Consider the following 20,252-nt stretch of genomic DNA (forward strand, 5'->3'; position numbering starts at 1 on the left):
AGCCCCTGATATGTCCGAACGATTAATTGCCGATAGCCAGTTATCACATAGTGATGAAAGAGCTGTACTACAGGAATGTTTCGGACGAAACCCAGATTGAAAGTTGTGAAATAATTTGTACCTTTCCATGTAGTTCAGAAGATTCTTCTGGATGTGCTTCTCTAAAGGCTTTGATAAAATAGGAAGCAATGAAATTGGCCTGAAGTTATTAGGGTCAGACACATCTTTATTTTTAGGAAGTGGAACGACCTTTGCCGTTTTAAATGCATCAGGAAAAATATTTTGTTCAATGCAAAGATTATACACATACGTTAGGGATTCCACTATGTACGGTAGGGCTAATTTAAGCAACGACGGGGGGATTTTGTCAGGCCCCATGGATTTATTATTCTGAAGGTTTTCTATAAATTTTCCAACTTCATGTACGGCAATAGTTGGGATAGAGAATGAATCTTGTGATTTCAATTTATGACTACAAAATTCTTTTAGTCTAAACAACAGGGTGTCCCCACCCTCGACTTCTTCATTTACATTTTTAGATTGTTTCAATCGATCAGCCAAACACAGAAAGTGCTCATTGAATTTGTCAGGAGAAATGGCGCTATTTAATCTGCTATTTCTTCTCTGGGATTTACCTAACACTTCATTTATGGCTTGCCAAAGCGTGGCAACATCTTTTTTGTCTTCAACCAATTTATGAAAATGATTACTTTTTGCCTGGCGTACTAACTCGGTAACTCTATTGCGTTGTGCTTTAAATTCTGATTTCCTTTGATTTTCCTTAAAAAAATCACGTAGTGCCATAGCTTCTACAATCTCAGGAGTAAGCCATGGTGGTAATGTAGGGGATTTTACTCGGTGTTGCCTCAGAGGGGCATGTTTGTCAACAATCGGGTAGAGTATACGTGAGAAACAATTAAGCGCCTCCTCAGCCTCAGTACAATTAAACACATCATGGAACGGAGCTGAAGATAAGTCCATGAAAAACTTAGACTCGTGAAATTTTTTAAAGCTCCGATATTCGATGGTTGTGTGTCCTTTTTTATGACATTTTGGGATTATATAGTTCCATGAGCAGCAAGTCACGTAATGATCACTAATGCCAGAATTAACCACATTAACATTCGAAACCATTGTTTTGTTATCCGTGTATATATGGTCAATTAATGTCGCTGTTGATGCAGTTATTCTTGTTGACGTTTCAACTAGTTGTTGAAGGCCAAAGAGGGACAAAGTTGTGCACCAAGCTGTCTGTGGTTTATGCAAATCGATATTGAAGTCGCCTAATATTAATATAGGCTTATTTTGGCTCTTGATACTGTCCATTAGGTTGATAAAATCATCTGTCCAGTTTGACAATGCAGCAGGGTTCCTATACAGGAAACCCACGAGCAGAGGGGTAGACTTATTAATTTTGATTTCAAGCCACAGGCACTCAACATTCTCAGCTTCCAAATCAGGTCTACGGTGAGTGTAATTAACTAACGATTCGTGTACATAGGCGGCGAGGCCAGTTTGCTGCGGTCTCACACTGTCACGCCTGAATATAGAGTAATGGGGTACATTCAGAAAGTCATCAGAAACATTCGAATCAAGTCTCGTCTCGCTTATGCCTAATATATGTAACGGTTGTTTGCCCTGATTCAACAGTACACATATGTCCGCGGTTTTGTTACGCAAGTGATACACATTCAAGTGAGCAAGGCGGAGATCAGATAACGCACTTTCCTTGGGCATACTTATTGCCTACAAAAGTCTGTTACCAAAACAATGTTGAACCTGCAGAGTGTTCTTTGCAAATCAGGATCAGCGTAGTCAGCAATATCTACTGTTAAAAAAGATAAGCGTATTCAGCAATATCTACTGTAAAAAAAATAAAAAAAATAAGTCCTTGTTGCAAGAAGGCGCAGAAGATATGCCTTGTCACTCAAAGCTATAGAGCTTTACGCCCGTTCACTCATACTCTTTTAGTCTCAAGAGGAGAGTCCGTATCGTGAATCACTTCAAGTCAGTCAGTTTTCGATTTGAGGAAAGTCTGTATATATCTAGTCACTTCAAAACAGTTTTGCTTCACGGCTCGTTACTGACACACAACCGAAGGAAGCTCCATATGTTCACACACATATATATCTGTACATAGACTGCACATCAAAGAGTCGTCACTGTTTACACCACTGTATAACTTCACAGCAGTAAAAAAAAGAGCGAATACACTACTCACTCCTTGGAACTGAAGCAGAGTCTCAGTACTATAAATGTTGCTTTTCTCGCGTGGTAACCCCGGCGTTTGGTTACGAAATTTCAGGAACAGGATTGCATACACACACACATACATACACCAACATGACAGAAAACACACACACACTCACACACACACACACACACACACAGACACACACATGCACACACACAAAAACACACATACACACACACACACACACACACACACACACACACACACACACACTGTGTAATTACTGGCGAGTCGACAACTGACTAGCCATCACATTTAGCAGTTGCACCACGTGTGGGTGTAGTGGCGGATAGAAGGGTACATCACGGTTGGAGCACTCAGCCATCATTGATGGCCTGGATAGGTCGAGTGCTTGGGGGGGCGGTCCGTCCCGCTGCGAAGCATGGGGGGCGAAGCGGGAGGGTATCATGTTGGCAGACCACTGTGTTGTGCGCTGACCAGTCCTGTTATCAACAGGCCCCTGAGGGCAGTCCGCGTCTCCAGACCCTCGTGCTTGGTGGGGGAAAGAGGGATAGGCTGGTGGGATGAGATGTGGGGGGTTGGGGCCTGTAGATGGACGCCTGCTGGCTAGGGGAGGGAAGTGGGGGTGATCACCAGGAGGGGGTGGGTATGTGTTGGTAGGGTAGGATGGAGGATGGGAGGACGCATCTGCACCCGACCAAAACTGCCGAGACTGACGGAGTGATTGACTGGGTGGCTGTCTGGATGACTGGTGCATAGACTGTCGATCAGGCAGGTGTTGATACTGGCGCTCGGGTCGCTCGGGTTGCAGGCTATGGTGGTAGCTGTTGGTGGCAGCAGGGCTTTCTCCCTTTAAGTTGCAGGCCAGCTGGGCGGTACCGGCGGCGCTGGGGTGGATGGCATCTCTGTACAGCGCCTTACGAGGAGCGCCGTTCTGGGTCAGGAAGCTGCTGCGGTTGTCGATGAAGGTAACCCCGAGTCTCTTGCACACAATTTCAAGAGTTCTGTTTGATGGGTTGATGGTATTGTTGAGGTTGTGGCGTCCTCGGGCGGGAATAATGGAGCTCAGTTTCATTTCGGCGTTGGGAAAAGCTTTACAAGCAAGATTGATGACATCTGCCCACTCCCTATCCGAGATCTCACCACTCTTACAGCTGTTCACCCCTACATGGACTGTAGCGCTGTTAATGTTTTCTGAGGGGGTGCGATTATGAAGCCATTTGCAGAGGTCGTATATTTTCATGCCAGGGACACATACCTTGTGTACTAACACCGACTCAGGCCCTAGTCTGTTGGCGTCGACACCGCGTATCATGGAATCCCCTATCAGCAGCTGGTTAGCATCAGGGGAGACGGAAGTGTTAGAGAGTACCTGTTCAGGAGAAGCCGGATGGGACGACTGATGAACAGGTTGAGACGAAGCGGCGCTATCTTGGTGGCTGCCTGTTTCCGAAGGTCCATTTTCGACGACGTTATGTTCGTTCCCTAGCACATGGAAGGCGTTTGCTGTTGATACACCGTATTCGTTGTGGTGAGATTGGTCGTTCTGAATAAGGCGTTGGCAAGGTATAATGTCGGAGACTACTGAAATTGGAACTGTAGTTTCATTGGGGGTTTGGGTCATTGTTGTACTAATGCTTTTGGTTTTTTTGTTGTCTTTTATTTTAGATTTGAGAGATTGGTTTTCTTTCTCAAGTGCATTTACCCGTCCTGTGAGTTTCTCGATGCTAGTCATGAGTTTGTCCATTTGTGTTTGAAAGTCCAGCTTCAGTGTGTTTTTGATCTGGACTTTAATATCTTCGACTAAACATTTGTCGGCCTTGCTGTCGCCAAGGCCGGTAACTGAAACTCCCAAACCGTCGATAAGGCTCTGGACACCACTCAACTCCTCATCCACTAGTGCAAAACGATTCCACACAATGGGGGAAAATTGTAGTGGAGATACACGGCGCGTGCGGTGGGCTTGGTGGTCACGCGCTGCTCGTTTGATTGTGACTTTGCCCCGTGCTGTGTGACGTGCTGCAGCGTGGTCAGATTGTGGGGTGGAGGGGGGTATCTTGACAATTGATGAGAGGGGGGTGGAGGGGGGTTTCTCGACGACTAATGAGAGGGGGGCGGAGAGGGCTATGTCAACAGATGGCGAGAGGGGGGTGGAGGGAGGTGAAGCCTCTGTATCAACCTCTTCTGTAGACGTTTTGCTCTCAGGCTGCGGCGATGTGCTTTGGGTACAGGCATCATAGGCATCCAACATTGTAAAGGGGAGGTTGTTAACAGATGAGCACAGCTTGTCAAAATCACCCTCTCCAGTAAACGAAATGACCAGAGGGTGGATACTATCACACTCAGTGGTAGACCATATTTCACATGCCTTGCCCTGACACATGAAGGTGCCTGCGGGGGCAACTGTAAAATAAAGAGATAACGTGACAAGCTTGACGCCAGCTGCGAACAGCCTTATCACAGTCTTCGCCAAGTTGGGAAAGTCACTTTTCTTTGCATTAACGAGTGGACTTGGTGGGAGACTAATAACATCGTTGTTTTGATTAAAGTCCTCTATGGTGAATGTAAGTTCGTCAAGAGACAGTGATGTATATCTGTGGATTAAAATGCTGCGCCACAGATAAATTTCCTCTTCTCCACAACTAAAGCGTTTCTGACAGGGGTCCAAGCAAGGCATAAGTTTGGATTCAGCCATGTCGACACGGCGACGTTAAAACACTCACGTAGTACACATACTGCATCAACACTAAAACAACGAACCGTGCCGGGAGGTAGTCTAAGCAGGGGTCAGTGGAACCATGGTAATAACACAAGACACGCCAAGATAAGAATCACACTGAGTGGCTACACGGCGCGCCATAGTTCCTCGGCCGTACACGGCCGAACAGACATTAGTCACATGGCCGACGCTCATAAATCACCCACGATAAGCGCTTTGCGTGGTGCTGCTACACATCGTAGAACAATGAAGTCGGAGAAATGAAATGAAACTTTGATACTCCTACCGTCAACAACAGACACTTCTCATCAAAATGAAGATGTTCATCCTGTAGCCAGTTACATTAGCTATCCGCCAATGCACTTTTTTAGCACAAAAGTAACATGATGAACAAAGAAAATCCTGTTTCTATCCAGAGCAAGTGAGACACGTCTTGGCTCGTCTGGCACCAGAGAGAGAGAGAGAGAGAGAGAGAGAGAGAGAGCGAGAGAGAGAGAGAGAGAGAGAGAGAGAGAGCGCGAGAGAGAGAGCGAGAGAGAAGAGAGAGAGAGAGAGAAGAGACAGAGACAGAGAGAGAGAGAGAGAGAGAGAGAGAGAGAGAGAGAGAGCGCGAGAGAGAGAGAGAGAGAGAGAGTTTAGAGGGGGAGGGTTCTGTATGTGTTGTGTGTGTGCATGCACCCTTGCATGTCTGTTTCTGTATGTGTGTTTGTGTATGTGTCTCCCTGTGTGTCTGTCAGTCTGTCTGTGTATATGTGTGTGGAGATGGTGCAAAAGATTGATTGCACACATGCTTCCATCCCACTCCATCAAATAAGTGTGATCAGTCTTATATCAGCAGCGTTGAAAAAACCCACATATATAACATCGTGTCATTCTTATGTTTAGGTACTGACGAGGATGCCCTCATGAACGTCCTGTGTTATCGCTCCAACCCACAACGCATGGAAATACGCTCCATGTACAAATCCATGTTTGGAGAGGTGAGATTCTCGCATGTGTTGCAGGGGTGACGCAGTTGTCCCCCTTTCACAACAGCTGCTCTGCACTGACAGAGTTGTCTACCGGCATTTAGCGTGAGCTATGAGGGTAGCTCTACGTTTCTTAAAAGTCAGTAGGCGGCACACCCGTTAGATGCGGGCTGTGGGCGGGGATGTAGCTCAGTCGGTAGCGCGCTGGATTTGTATCCAGTTGGCCGCTGTCAGCGTGAGTTCGTCCCCACGTTCGGCGAGAGATTTATTTCTCAGAGTCAACTTTGTGTGCAGACTCTCCTCGGTGTCCGAACACCCCCGTGTGTACACGCAAGCACAAGATCAAGTGCGCACAAAAAAGATCCTGTAATCCATGTCAGAGTTCGGTGGGTTATAGAAACACGAAAATACCCAGCATGCTTCCTCCGAAAACGGCGTACGGCTGCCTAAATGGCGGGGTAAAAAACGGTCATACACGTAAAATTCCACTCGTGCAAAAAACACGAGTGTACGTGGGAGTTTCAGCCCATGAACGCAGAAGAAGAAGAAGAAGAAGATGCGGGCTGTTTGTGATAAGGTCTGGCTGCCGTTGTGTCCTGGTACAGTGGAACGCCTCTTTCTAGATCCCCCGATTTCTTCTTCTTCTTCTTCCAACTGGATACAAAGCGCGTCTAACCACTCTGATTACCTCCGGTACTTCACAGTGTGTTACGCAGCCTCCCGCCAATGGGGGGGGATAGGGGGGGCGTTCCTGCTTCGCACCGTCGTCTGGTGCAAATGGCCAGTTCGGTTCAGTCCTTTCTGCCACTGGTAGACTGGGTTGTTCGCGAGCACTCTCTCCTTTAGGAGAGGGGGCCTGCTCCCTGCCTGCTTTGGCCGCTCGGCTTGCTTTAAAACAGCACAGCTGGGTCGGTCATGCAGCCCCCTTACCGTGAGGAAGGGGGAGTGGGGGGGCACGGTAAGTCACGGCCTGGCCTTGGTCCATCCCTGTCCCATTGGGGGCAGGGGGCTGTGTTAGCTTCCTACCCTTTCCCGCCCCCCGGGCGCGTTCGGGTGGGGGGGATATCAGTGACTCACTCTTTCCCGCCCACCGGGCAGGATCGGGTGGGGGCTGGAGCAGCGTTCCACCCTTTCCCTCCCTCTGGGTTGGACGGGGTGGGCGCTGTTGGACTGTCTTCACAGTCTGTGCCTCTATTGTCCTGGCCCGACAATCGTTCTCCTCCCCTATCGGGGTGGGTGGGCGGTGGGCTATAGGACTACGGCAGGTGGACGGAGGGGGGTCGGCCGTTTTTCGGTTCGTCTCTCTCCGTCGCTCTTACTGCTGTGACGAGCCACCCCCCTCCCCATCTGGGGCATGGCGTGGCTCAGGCCTTTCTACACAGCGGGGGTGCTATGTACGGCTTTCCAGGCTACGTTACATACTCCTTCTCTGCTCCATTTGGGACAGGTGGCTGTGTTAGCTGCCCGCGCTGGTCGCGGGTAGCGGTCGCGAAACAATGAGCTTGACTCTCTTTTGTTCTCGGCAGGGTGTCTCGCACAGTGGTCAGGGAACAATGAGCTTTGCTCCGTTTTGTTCTCTGCACGGGCTGTGCCGGCTGTCTACCTGTGACAGGCGGAGACAGAACATACTCTTTCTCTCCAGTCTCCCATTCTTTGTATTCACAATGGTCTGCGAGGACTCGGCTATAGTATCGCCTGGCCAGTGGTCATTGTCCTTAGCCAGCATAGGTCACCCCCCCCCCCCCCTCCTAGGGGTGGGTGAGTGATAGGGCTACTTGACTTCGGCATGTGGACGAGTGAGGATCGGCCGTTTACGGCCGTTTCTCTGTTTCAGTCTTTACCCCCTCTAGGGGTTACGGCTTTGCTGGACCACCCCCCTCCCCGCTTGGGGTGAGTTGTGGTTCAAACCAGGTAGTCTGGTTCTTAGCACTGGGATGCTTCTCTCGCACAGCGGGTGGGGTAAGACGCGCCGGGCCCGGCTTTGTCTTGTTTCCCCACTCTCTCTCCTTCTCGGCAGGGAGCTGTGCCAGTTACCAACCCCTCTTCCCCCCACCTCTTGTTCAGGTGGGCGGTTTGGGTTGGCAGTCAGAGACTGATCACGCTTTTCATCCACACTCTTGGCGGTGTGATCCAGCCCCACCTGTTGATGGAGAAGCTCCTCACCATGTCGGTAAATCCAGTGCTGATTCGCTGGATCTACAGCTTCCTTACGGAAAGACCACAGCGAGTCAGGGTTGGTGAGCAGTTCTCCAGCACTCTGAAGACCAACACTGGGGCCCCACAAGGGTGTGTGTTGTCTCCTGTCCTGTTTACTCTCTACACGGCGGACTGTCGGAGCAGTGATGCTTGCAACCTGCTCATCAAGTTTGCTGACGACTCGTCCTTGACTGGCATGATTCGCAATGATGAGTACCTATACAGAGCGGCGGTCGATGAGCTTGTGGGGTGGTGTGACAGAAACTACCTAGACCTAAACGTCTCCAAAACAAAAGAACTCATTGTCGACTTCAGGAGAGAAAAGCCAGAACTTCAACCAATCACCATCAAGGGTCAACCAGTTGAAACTGTTAAGTCGTATAAGTACCTGGGCATGGTAATTGATGATAAACTGGACTGGACTGAACACATCCGCGCTTGCTGCAAAAAGGGCAACCAGAGACTCTTCTTCCTCAGAAAACTGAAGAAATTCAGGGTGGACCAAAAAATCATGTCACTGTTCTTTCAGTCAGTAGTACAGAGCGTCACGCTATACAACATCGTATGCTTCCTTGGGAGCGCAAAGAAGACGGATGTTGATCAGCTGGGGAAAATTATCAGAACTGCTGAAAGAATCATCAAAGAAGAACTGCCAAGCATCAACTCCATCTACGAGAAGACAGCCATCAGAAAGCTAAATAAGATCCGGTCAGATCCATCTCACCCTCTCCATCCCGTCCTCGCAGCTCAGACTCCAGCCCGATCAGCATCGAGGAGGTTGCGCTCCTTCAAGTGCCGCACTAACAGGTTCCTGGACTCCTACTTGCCCTCTGCTGTCAGGCTACTCAACGCCACGACCTGAAGCAGCCTGTGTGATTTGCCGCCAACTCCGCAGCGATGGGCACTTTGGTGCATGTGTGGGTGCGCGGATGTTGATCCGCTGGTGTGAGTGTGTGTGTGTGTGTGTGTGTGTGTGTATGCCTGTGTCTGTGTGAACGTCTGTGTGTGTGTGTGTGTGTGTGTGTGTGTGTGTGTGTGTGTGTGTGTGTGTGTGCGTGTGTGCTTGTGTGTTGTGATCGTGTGACTGTGTGTATGTATGTGTTTGTGTACAAGTGTGTGTGCGGGTGCGTACGAGTTTGTAGAATGCTCTTGGTCTTGATACACGCGCATGTGTTATCTATCCATGACCTTTTAAATCATGCCTGTGTGCCATTATTACCCACTCAATCTGAATATATTTTATTGTTTTTAGTTAAACTGAGATAGAGAGAGATGGCGAGTGAGAGAGAGAGAGAGAGTGTGTGTGTGTGTGTGTGTGTGTGTGTGTGTGTGTGTGTGTGTGTGTGTGTGTGTGTGTGTGTCTGTAAGTGTGAGTGCTGCGAGAGACGCTCAGGATGTTACATGTGTTTTAATGCAATTCTAATTCTAAGTTTACAGCAAATATGAAGCGGGCCAGAGTTATTAGTTTTAAGTGCAATCGTTTAATTCTTAATACATGTGATGTTTTTATGTCTGTGATCGCCTGACACTGTAAGGCAATTTTCCTTGTTTTTATGAGGACAGTAAACATTTTGAGTCTTGAGTCTTGAGGAGTATTTAGTGCACGACCTCCCCTGTCTCCCCTCCTTTTGTGTTTTTTCACAACTGGTGGTTAGGTTTCGGACTCCTTGTTTGAGGAGGGGGAGTGTATAGGGCTGCCTACTGGTTGTAGGCTTCCCATACATAGAGCGGCTGCTGTTGCAGTTTACTTTGTCCCGGATAGGTTGGGGGTGTCTCTCTTCCTTCCTCTTCCGGGATGGTTTTGGGTTTTCACAGGCTTTCTCGCAATTGTTTCATTTGCTGAGTCTCTGGTGATTGCCTACCACTTGCCACACTTTTTGGCTTGATCCGCACCTTAGGTTAGTGGTCTTCAGCCTACACCTTTCCCGCTGCTTCATACGCAGGGAACTCCTGGCTTCGGGGTTTCAGGCTGCTTCGTCCTCACTTTTAGTGCGGAAGAAGATAGCAGGGAATTTTCAGGCTCAGGGTCTGATCCGGACTTTTTTATTGCCAGGGGCTAGTTTCCTGGCTTCGCTTACAGACCACAGGGAACATGGGGTTTTCATGATGTTGCTCCTCCCTCTCCTCTCTGGAGGAGCTAGGATGGCATGGTTTGGAGTTTGCTGCTTTGGCTGAGACTCTCTTCTGTGCTTTCTTTTAGGCAATCTTATCCTCCCTGAACGCTCTTTTGGGTTAGGGAGGATGCCTTGGGTAAGGCTTTAGCCAGGCTGCTGGCAGCTTGGTCTGGGGTCGTCACCGAGCGGTGGAGTTTCTCGGTGACGTTTTAGGCCCACACTGTTTTTGCTTGGTGTGGTCCCCTTCTTTTACAAGGGGTTTGATTTCACGCTGGTTGCAGGAAGCAAGGGTCAGGCTTTTTCGGGGGTTGTTAAAACCTACTCAATAGCTGGAATCTTTCCCTTCCTTATTGGACCGCTGGCAGCGCGTTTATGCGCTCCCGGTTACAAAGGGGTGCTTTGGTTCAGTGTCTCCTCCCTCTCTGCGGGAGGTGGGTCGGCATGGGCTAGAGCTTTCAGCTTTGGCTGAGATTTTCCTCTGTGCTCTCACATGAGCTTTCCTTCTGCGTTTCTGCACACAGGAAAGGGCTCGGTTTCTGGGGGTGTTGGTCTCTGGACGATCTCGGGGGCTGGTTGAGCTTTTTTAAGGTCAATCAGCTTGTCAGCTGCACTTTCTTTTGGTGTTGAACCAGGCTTTTTGCCTGGTGCTCTCGGTAACCAGGCAAAATTCCGAGCTGTCTTTATCCCAGGTTTTTACCTGGGCATGCTGTTCGACTTTGTCTCTTGGAGGGTTTGTTCTTCACACAAGAGAGAATAGGGAGGCTTTAAGCTCTTTTCACTGCCAGACTGGCACGAGAGCAGGCCTCTGCGGGGTCTTTAGACCCGGTCTTCGGTCGGACGGTATCGATAGCTATGCTGGCCCTCTAGTCTTTCCTCAAGTTTTTTGGGGGGTTCGGCCTCACAGGTCTGGGACATGAGGGTCCTTCTCCAGAGTGGGTTCCTCCACGCGGGAAGGTTGCTGGAATCCTTTTGGATCGCTCAGGGTGTTTTTTCCCTAGCTTTGTTTCCCCCCGGACTTAGACCGCTTTATGGATGCGTTTTCGTCTGGATGGGGCCTGCACTGGCAATTGCAGTCTTGAGGCTGTGATGTAGACGCAACTCCTTGGGCTTCTCTTTTGCCTGGGGTTAGGAGCAGTAGCTCTTAGTCTACTAGCCTTTCTTTTTGGCTATTTACAGGCATGTCCTGTTGCATTCGGGCAATTCTTCTGCTGCTTCTTATGTGAACTAGCTGGGAGGAGCAAGTTCTCACTCCCTGTCAGACAGAGTATAAGGGATTCTGATTGGGGTTTCACACTAAATCATTTTCTCAGGGGAATATCTCCCCGGCCAGCTCTGCGATCTGGCCGACTCGCTCAACAGGTCCTCTCAGGGCTTGCACAGGGGTTGGCCCATCTGCTTACGGGTCTGGAGGCGGGCTGTTTGTGTTTTAGATCATGGGTTCTGACTCTGGTCTTTGGGCATGAAGCATATATTTCCTCCACTTTATCTGTGTATGCTCCTTTTTTGGCCTCCTTGGCCAATTGGGGATATAGAGCGGGGGTGCATCTCCTTAGCGCCCCTCTCTCAAGCCAGGTGGTTTTTCACTTCTGTTTCAGTTTTTGGCTTTGGGCAGCTGGGCCTCTTCTTTGAGGTTCCGGCGTCTTGGCTATCTCAGCTGTTTTGAAACAAATAGGCCTCTCTTCTGTTGCTCATGGCGCTCTTGTGGGCATGATCAAAGGACCTTGTTTTACGAAGTTTAGAGGCTCCCCCTTGTTTAGCGCGTTGGACTTTGTTCTACTTACTCTGGGCCTCAGCCCTATAGGGCAGTGAGGCGCATGCGTTTTTGGGGTTTGCCAGAGGATGTAGCCTTAGGGCTTTTGGTTCCGTTTGTTCACGGTTTTTGGCCAGGTTTTGGGGTTTCAGAAACCTGGTCAATATCCTCTGGTGTTTGATTCCCTCCTCTCGGGAGGATTCTCGCTCCGGGAGATTCGGATTTTCTAACTGTCTGGTTAGACTTTTTAAATCCCTTTTTTTTGACTTTACTGTCTTCTGGAACCACGAGCTTTAGCTCAGGTTCTTATTTCTTTATAATGGGGCGAAAGAGACATCTTTTATTTGTCTCTCTCTAGAGGCTCTGCTACATTAATAGGACAGTCCTATGAGTGGTGCGTTTTGAACGGGGTGGGGGGGGCGTTCAGTCCTCCCTCTATTCCTTTTCAGGCGTTAGGGAGTCCAGAGTCTGGTGTTCTTCTCTGGCTGGTGGTGTTCCTCTCGCCTATGCGAAGTTTGCCAACAGCTCGGGTACAGATTTTGTGCTTCCTTTATTGCCGTGTTGCGTTCTGGTCGCCTAGGCGAAGCTTTGCAAACGGCTTACTGGAGATCAGATGATGTGTTCATCGGTTTCTATCTTCGGGATATCTCCTACACGCGGCTAGACGGCTCCAGTTCATTGCTGGCTTTAGTTGCTGCAGGGCAGGTTCTTACAAGGACATAAGTAGGTTCCCTCCACCTTTAGGAGGAATCTGCATTCATAAGAATTGGAGTAAGAATATGTGATTAAATGGAAAATTTTTAATTAAATTTTGATTTAATAAATATACTTACCCAATTCTTATAGTTAATACCCTCCCATCCATCCCCGCTGTCTTATATCCTTGGGATGTTTTAATAGTCTCGAATGATTATTACGGATGCTGGCGCTCACGTGGTGCGCAGGGTGTTGTGGGTAACTGAGCAAGGTCAGGCCATAGCAACGGCTATGGCGTCGCTTTTAGCTTGGTTACCACCCTACTAAGGGCAGGTAATTTGAGTGGTTTTTTCGACATCTAGCATGTGGGACTGAAGTCAATGCATTCATAAGAATTGGGTAAGTATATTTATTAAATCAAAATTTAATTAAAAATTTTCCAATTTATTTGATCTGCGTTTTAGTACAACGAGACTTTCTGTTTTCACAGCTTTTGGCCTGTTTTTACACAGAAAAATATTCATATCATATCATATGTACGGCCTTTGGGCTAGATAAGCTTTTTGCCTTCTGCATGATTTCATCTGTAGATTTGTGTGGGTGTTTGTTTGCTTGTAAGTGTTCAGGTTTTGTTTGGCATGCTTTCTTTTTTAAAATTAAAAGTTCAAATAAGCCTCAAACATGAATTGTTTCCATTGTTTGTGAAGGTATTGAGTGTTCCTGATGTGACAGCGGTGTGTACATGTGTTTTGTGTCTGTGTTCAGGACCTGGTTGAGGATATAAAGGGGGATACAAGCGGCAATTTCTGTGAAGTTCTGAAAGGTCTGCTGATGGCACCGGCTGAGTTTGATGCATACCAGTGTCGTAAAGCCATCAAGGTATGACGTTTGTTTTCAACAATTCTTCTCAGTGTGTGGGAAAGGGGAGGTGGGAGGGGTGTGTGTGTGGGTGTGCGTGTGTGTGTGTGTGTGTGTGTGTGTGTGTGTGTGTGTGTGAGGTGTAGGCTTGTTTGTGCATTTGTATGTAAGAGTGAGGGATGTGTGTTTGGTCTCAGTGTAGGTGTGTGCTGGTGTGTGTGCATGCTTGTGTCCGTGTGTGTGTCAGAGGATGGGCGTGTTTGTGTGTGTGTGTGTGACTATGTCCAAGTCTGCAGACATGCAAGCGTGTGCATATGTGTTTTAATAGTTTGGCTTGGGTTATAGTGTCTAAATTTTACATGAGAAGCAGCAGAAGCTTTTCAACTTTTTGACTTAAAAAAGAACTGTAATAAATTTAGACAATAAGTCAAAGTACATGTATTTATCTACACATCTGATAAAACATGACACTTATCTAACCATGTTTTCTTCTTCTTCTGCGTTCGTGTGCTGAAACTCCCACGTACACTCGTGTTTTTGCACGAGTGGAATTTTACGTGTATGACCGTTTTTACCCCGCCATTAAGGCAGCCATACGCCGCTTTCGGAGGAGAATAACCATGTTTTGAATGTTACAGGGCCTGGGGACAGACGAGGATGTGTTGATAGAGATCCTGTGCACACGTTCCAACGCACAGCTGCAGGAAATCAAGCGTGTCTACAAAGAGAGTAAGCAGCCTTTGCAATTACAGCGGTACCTCTGCTCTTAGACCTCCTAAGATCTGTTAAATGTACTCTTAAAAGACCCCCCGCGGGTTAGGGGGAAGAATTTACCCGATGCTCCCCAGCATGTCGTAAGAGGCGACTAATGGATTCTGTTTCTCCTTTTACCCTTGTTAAGTGTTTCTTGTATAGAATATAGTCAATGTTTGTACAGATTTTAGTCAAGCAGTATGTAAGAAATGTTAAGTCCTTTGCACTGGAAACTTGCATTCTCCCAGTAAGGTCATATATTGTACTACGTTGCAAGCCCCTGGAGCAATTTTTTGATTAGTGCTTTTGTGAACAAGAAACAGTTAACAAGTGGCTCTATCCCATCTCCCCCCCTTTCCCTGTCACGATATAACCTTCGTGGTTGAAAACGACGTTAAACACAAAATAAAGAAAGAAAGAAATAGTCTTAAAAAAGGAGGAGATTATGGAAGTTCATTTAGTGACCCTGTGAGGGTAGAGCCTGAAAATGTCGCGGATTTAGCCCACTTAAAACCAGCAGCCCCCATGGTGCTTACCCCACCCCACCCACGGCAAGCAAACATCGACCTGCAACAGCATCAGCAGGCAGCCGGAACACCAGTCTCCATGATGAAGACTCACCACGTTCACCAACCCCACCCCCACGTGACCCCCCATCCCGACACTCCGCAAACGCCAGCTCTGTATTCGACCTACCCAGGAAGCAGAACTTACGGATAATGACAGTCAACTGCCGTAGCATCGAAAAGAAGAAGGCAGAATTTGCTGCTGTCGTGAACTACACTAAGCCGGACGTTATCTGTGGAACGGAATCATGGTTGAAGTCAGACGTGCAGCAGAGTGAAGTCTTCCCTGAGGGATACGTCAGCTACAGGAAAGATCGCAGTACACTAGCTGGTGGTGTTTTTATATTAGTGCACAAGAGCCTGGTATCGTCACTCCAACCTGAACTTGATGCAGACTATGTACTGATCTGGACCCGTATTCACCTACAACGAAACAAAGACCTATCAGTAGGGTGTTTTTACATGCCTCACCGCAACCAACGCGATCTCGATGAACTGGATGTATCCTTGTGCAAGATCACAGCTGACAACCGCCAAGAACACGTACTACTTGTGGGCGATTTCAATTGTCCCAACGTGAACTGGAGCAGTGGCGCTGTAGAGGCAGGAGCTCCAGAGAGGTCAGTGCAGCAATTCCTGGTTGACACCACCACAACCAACTTTCTCACTCAGATTCATGACCAACCAACGCGTGAAGACAACATCCTCGACCTGGTCTTCACCTCAAACCCATCACTCTGCAAAAGTTCCAGGTCAATACCAGGCATATCAGACCATAGCATCGTCATCACCGATGTGGATATCCACCCCCATCGCATCAAGGAAAAACCAAGGAAACAACTCATCTACTCAAAAGCCAGATGGAGTAACATCACGACTGAACTAGACCACCTAGCAGAAGAGATCAACACCATGAAAGAACAGGGTGAATCTGTAGAGGCCATGTGGACCCGCTTCAAATCGTCACTCATGGCTGCCGTCGAGCGTTTCATACCATCCACACTCCGGCGAAGTAACTACAGCCTACCGTGGATCAACCGCAAGATGAAGAAAATCCTGCAACGCAAGAAGAGGCTCTACAAACAAGCTAAGAAAACTGGCAACTGGACGAACTACAGATTCGCCCAGAAAGAATGTCGACACCAGATGCGGCAGGCGGAGTGGAACCACATCAACTCCACCATCGAGGAGAGCCTGAAGACAAACGACACCAAACCCTTCTGGCGATACGTCAAGTCACGCAGACAGGACAACGCTGGAGTCTCGCCACTCTACAAAGAAGGCTCCTTACACAGCGACAGCACCTCCAAAGCCAAGATACTGCTACAACAGTTCCAGTCCGTCTTCACGAAGCGTGATGACTCTCCCCCACCAGAGTTGAAAGGCACCCCAGTCCCCCCACTTGAGAAGATTACCATCACCACCGAAGGTGTTGCAAAACTCCTGAGGAACCTCAAGCTCAACAAAGCATCGGGACCAGACGGCATACCAAACCGCATCTTGAAGACGTGCACTGACTCCATTGCCCCATCCCTGACGGCGATATTCACCACCTCCATCGAGTCGGGCGAGCTCCCGAAAGACTGGCTATCAGCGAACATATCCTCTGTCTACAAGAAGGGTGATAGGAACAAAGCTGAGAACTACCGCCCAGTATCCCTGACCTCGGTCGCCTGTAAGCTCCTTGAGCACATCATCTGCCACCATCTTCACAAGCACTTCGAACAACATGGAGTGCTATCCAGCCGCAACCATGGGTTCAGGACCGGCCACTCATGTGAAACCCAGCTGCTCACCACCATGCAGGACATTCTGTCATCCCATGATGCTGGCCACCAAACTGACGTCGCCATCCTTGATTTCAGCAAGGCCTTCGACACTGTCCCGCACAAGAAACTACTCCACAAGCTGGCCCACTACGGTGTGCGGGGAAGTGTCCACAACTGGCTGACCAGTTTCCTGACCAAGCGGAAGATGAGGGTTGTACTGGAGGGCGAGGCATCTGAAGAAGTAGAGGTCGAGTCCGGCGTCCCGCAAGGCACAGTGCTGGGTCCGTTGTTGTTCCTGTGCCATATCAACGACCTCCCAGACTCAGTCCAGTCGTCTGTCAGACTTTTTGCGGATGACTGTCTCCTCTACCGCCAGATCCGCACCTTTCAGGACCACCTTACGCTACAGGCAGACCTAAAGAGCTTGGAAGAGTGGGCCAACCAGTGGGGGATGAGGTTCAACGCTAAGAAGTGCTACGTCCTCTCCACCAGATCCACATCCCACTACTTCTACAGCCTCGGAGACACCATCCTCCAACAGGTCGAACAGAACCCGTACCTCGGCATACAGATCTCAGCCGACCTGAAGTGGGGCCCCCACATCACCAGTCTCTGCAAGAGGGCAGGATCTACCCTGGGCTTCTTACGCCGGAACCTCCGGAACTGCCCACGTGAGTGCCGTCGCCTTGCCTACATCACTCTTGTCAGGTCCACCCTTGAGTACGGGGCGGTGGTCTGGGACCCCTACTACAAACAAGACTTTGAGAGACTCGAACGCATCCAAAGCCTAGCCGCTAGGTTCATCATGAAAGACTACGTGTCCAAGGATCCAGGCTGCGTCACCAAGATGCTAGAGTACCTCCAACTTCCTACACTCCAGGAACGCCGTCAGCAACTTCGCCTGACGATGCTGTTCAAAATCATCAATGGACTTGTACCTGCCTTACCCCCTGACTCCTTCCTCACCCCGGTGAACGTATCTCGGCGCCGAGTCAAGCCTAAAGCCTACGAGGGGTATGAGAGCCAAAACATCCTCCAGAGACAGGCAACCAACAACAGCCGCTGTTTCAAAGCTCCTACCTCAAAGACTGATCAATACAGGAACTCGTTCTTTATAAAGACAGTGATCGAGTGGAACAATTTGAGCGAAGCCACCGTCACCTTGACCACGCCCAGCGCCTTCTCATCGGCGTTAGGGGGGCAGAAACCAGTGTGAGAGCCTCAGTAGTTTTTATCCAGTTTTTAACATTGTAACATAGCATTTTTTAACTGTGCTTGAAAAGCCTACATTCTAGGGCAAACGGACTAAAACCGCAAGTACAGCAGCAAGAAGACCAGCTGGAGTTGTACACTATATCCACCTTGTGTACAGTGAACTTTTAAGACTCTTTTAGATGCGCACACCCAAAAAACGTCACGCTGATAGTCGTCGTCGGCTTCTGTGGCGCACCCGCCAACCACCAACCCAGGCGGGTTATCCAGATCCAGATCCAGAATGTGAGGTAGTAAGAGGGAGTCTTACGTAATGGAGGGCCTAATAGAGAGGTTCCACTGTATTATATACCCACATAGCTTCTTCTTCTTCTTCTGCGTTCGTGGGCTGAAACTCCCACGTACACTCGTGTTTTTGCACGAGTGGAATTTTACGTGTATGACCGTTTTTACCCCGCCATTTAGGCAGCCATACGCCGCTTTCGGAGGAAGCATGGTGGGTATTTTCGTGTTTCTATAACCCACCGAACTCTGACATGGATTACAGGATCTTTTCCGTGCGCACTTGGTCTTGTGCTTGTGTGTACACACAAAGGGGGATAAGCCACTAGCAGGTCTGCACATAAGTTGACCTGGGAGATCGGAAAAATCTCCACACTTAACCCACCAGGCGGCCGCGGCCGGGGTTCGAACCCTCGACCCTCCGATTAAGAGGCCGACGTCTTACCACCCCGCTACAGCGCCCGTCATACCCACATAGCAACTGTCAACCCTTGTCTATAACAGTATTAGGCGTTCTTTGAGTTTATGTGTGAGTAAAATTAATGTACATCAGTTATCAAAATTAAATATAAGGGAGATGGCCTGTCATAACAGGTATATTTAGGTCAAGAGGCACACCAGAAGGTGTCCTTTCTTGGTAGTTGTCCTCTCATCACAGGGGCTTCAAATCACATGAACCACTGAAATATAGTGGAACCCCCCCTTTTAAGACCTCCAAAATTGTGAGAAAATCAGGTTTGAAGAAGGAGGGATCAAATATCCAAAGGGAAGTAAGCGCTCTAAATGCAGACGACATGTGTAATGGAGTAAGCCACAGTTATACAGAACCTATCTCCTGGCACCTGAGAGAATAACAAACGTTGAAATGAACAAGCTTCCTCCGAAAGCGGCGTATGTAGAGGTTACACGCCGAGTCTCAGTGATTATTAAAAATAATGGTCGAAGTTAGCGGATCATAAAAAATGCGAGCTTTAGCGAGCTTTTTCATGACCGCGAACTGAGACCATTATTTTTTATAATCACTGAGACGAGGTGTGTAACCTCTTTATTCCTCCTTTCTTCAGTTATTCAAAGAAAAGGAGTTTTTTTGCGAAAGTTTGATCGAATCCTATTCACTCAACCAGTCAACCTGCGCAGGCGATCGATTAATGCGCGGTTGTATAGTTCTGTGCAAATCATTCCATTCTGTTAACACTTCTTGTCAGTTTTCCTATTTTGGACTAAAATCAAGTACACAGATATGCTGTTATTCTGCTGTGGCGGTAAAGGCAGATATTGTGTGTTCTGTTTATGTTTTAGTATCGCTTAGGATAATGTTCTTTCGTCAAATGGGACCAGCAGATGAACTTTTGCACCCGTGTTCCAACGTTAAAAACTGTATGAAGTTCAGTTTTCTGGGGAAAATAGTGTATGAAACCGCTTTATGTTGTTTAAATTGATGAGATGTGTGCATTTGCTTGCGTGTGATCTGTTTATTAAATGAAATATTGTTGAAAACTGACCGTCGGATTGCAGTCTGTTGTCGAAGAAACTGAGTGAAAAGAAATTTGAAAGGGGAACTACTCTTGTCGCTAGACAAAGTATGAGTTACTTGCCTTGGGAATTTGCTTGTGATGAAAGTTTGTGCACAGCAGACCTAGATTCAGAAAACAACCAAACTCATGGATTTTATATGGAGATTCATGTGTTCAAGCCTGTAGTTGTTAATTTAAATGCGGTATGTTTGTATTGTTAGCTCCAGAGATGTATACTTCGTACATTAGAGCGTTCGGAACTTTTCAGTCGCAAAAGTAGTACCGACGGCAGAACAGCTTCTCAACCCATTGCGCTATCGAGGATTCAGGCTGTTGCTGGGTCGTTATTTGTTTGGTTGCTGGGTGTTTATCAAAAAATAACTAGCTCTACAAGTTTACAGACGTAAAGAAGCAGAGGGGAGAATAAGGCTGCCTAAATGGCGGGGTAAAAACGGTCATACACGTAAAATTCCACTCGTGCAAAAACACGAGTGTACGTGGGAGTCTAAGCCCATGAACGAAGAAGAAGAAGAATGAACAAGCAACTTTCATCCTCTAAAAAAAAAAAAGGAGGGGTTCTTAAAATGGGGGGAAATTTAGAAGGTTATGAACAGGATATCCGAGAAAACAGTGTCTTTAA

General features: G+C 48.1%; 2 protein-coding genes across 2 annotated transcripts in view; one reads left to right on the forward strand and one right to left on the reverse strand.

Moving 5' to 3' along the window:
• LOC138947118 (annexin A6-like) overlaps window positions 1-20,252 on the forward strand; it is a 62,339-nt gene that overhangs the window by 26,216 nt on the left and 15,871 nt on the right. Inside the window, exons 12-14 of the mRNA XM_070318565.1 lie at window positions 5,820-5,914; window positions 13,424-13,537; window positions 14,155-14,245. Coding sequence (XP_070174666.1) covers window positions 5,820-5,914; window positions 13,424-13,537; window positions 14,155-14,245 — 300 coding nt within the window. The remainder of the gene's footprint in view (window positions 1-5,819; window positions 5,915-13,423; window positions 13,538-14,154; window positions 14,246-20,252) is intronic.
• LOC138947123 (zinc finger protein GLI2-like) overlaps window positions 19,042-20,252 on the reverse strand; it is a gene marked incomplete at its 5' end in the record, with an annotated part of 217,820 nt that continues 216,609 nt past the window's right edge. Inside the window, 1 exon segment of the mRNA XM_070318569.1 lies at window positions 19,042-19,595.

The sequence above is a fragment of the Littorina saxatilis genome, linkage group LG14, assembly GCF_037325665.1.
Source record: "Littorina saxatilis isolate snail1 linkage group LG14, US_GU_Lsax_2.0, whole genome shotgun sequence".
Taxonomy (NCBI): domain Eukaryota; kingdom Metazoa; phylum Mollusca; class Gastropoda; order Littorinimorpha; family Littorinidae; genus Littorina; species Littorina saxatilis.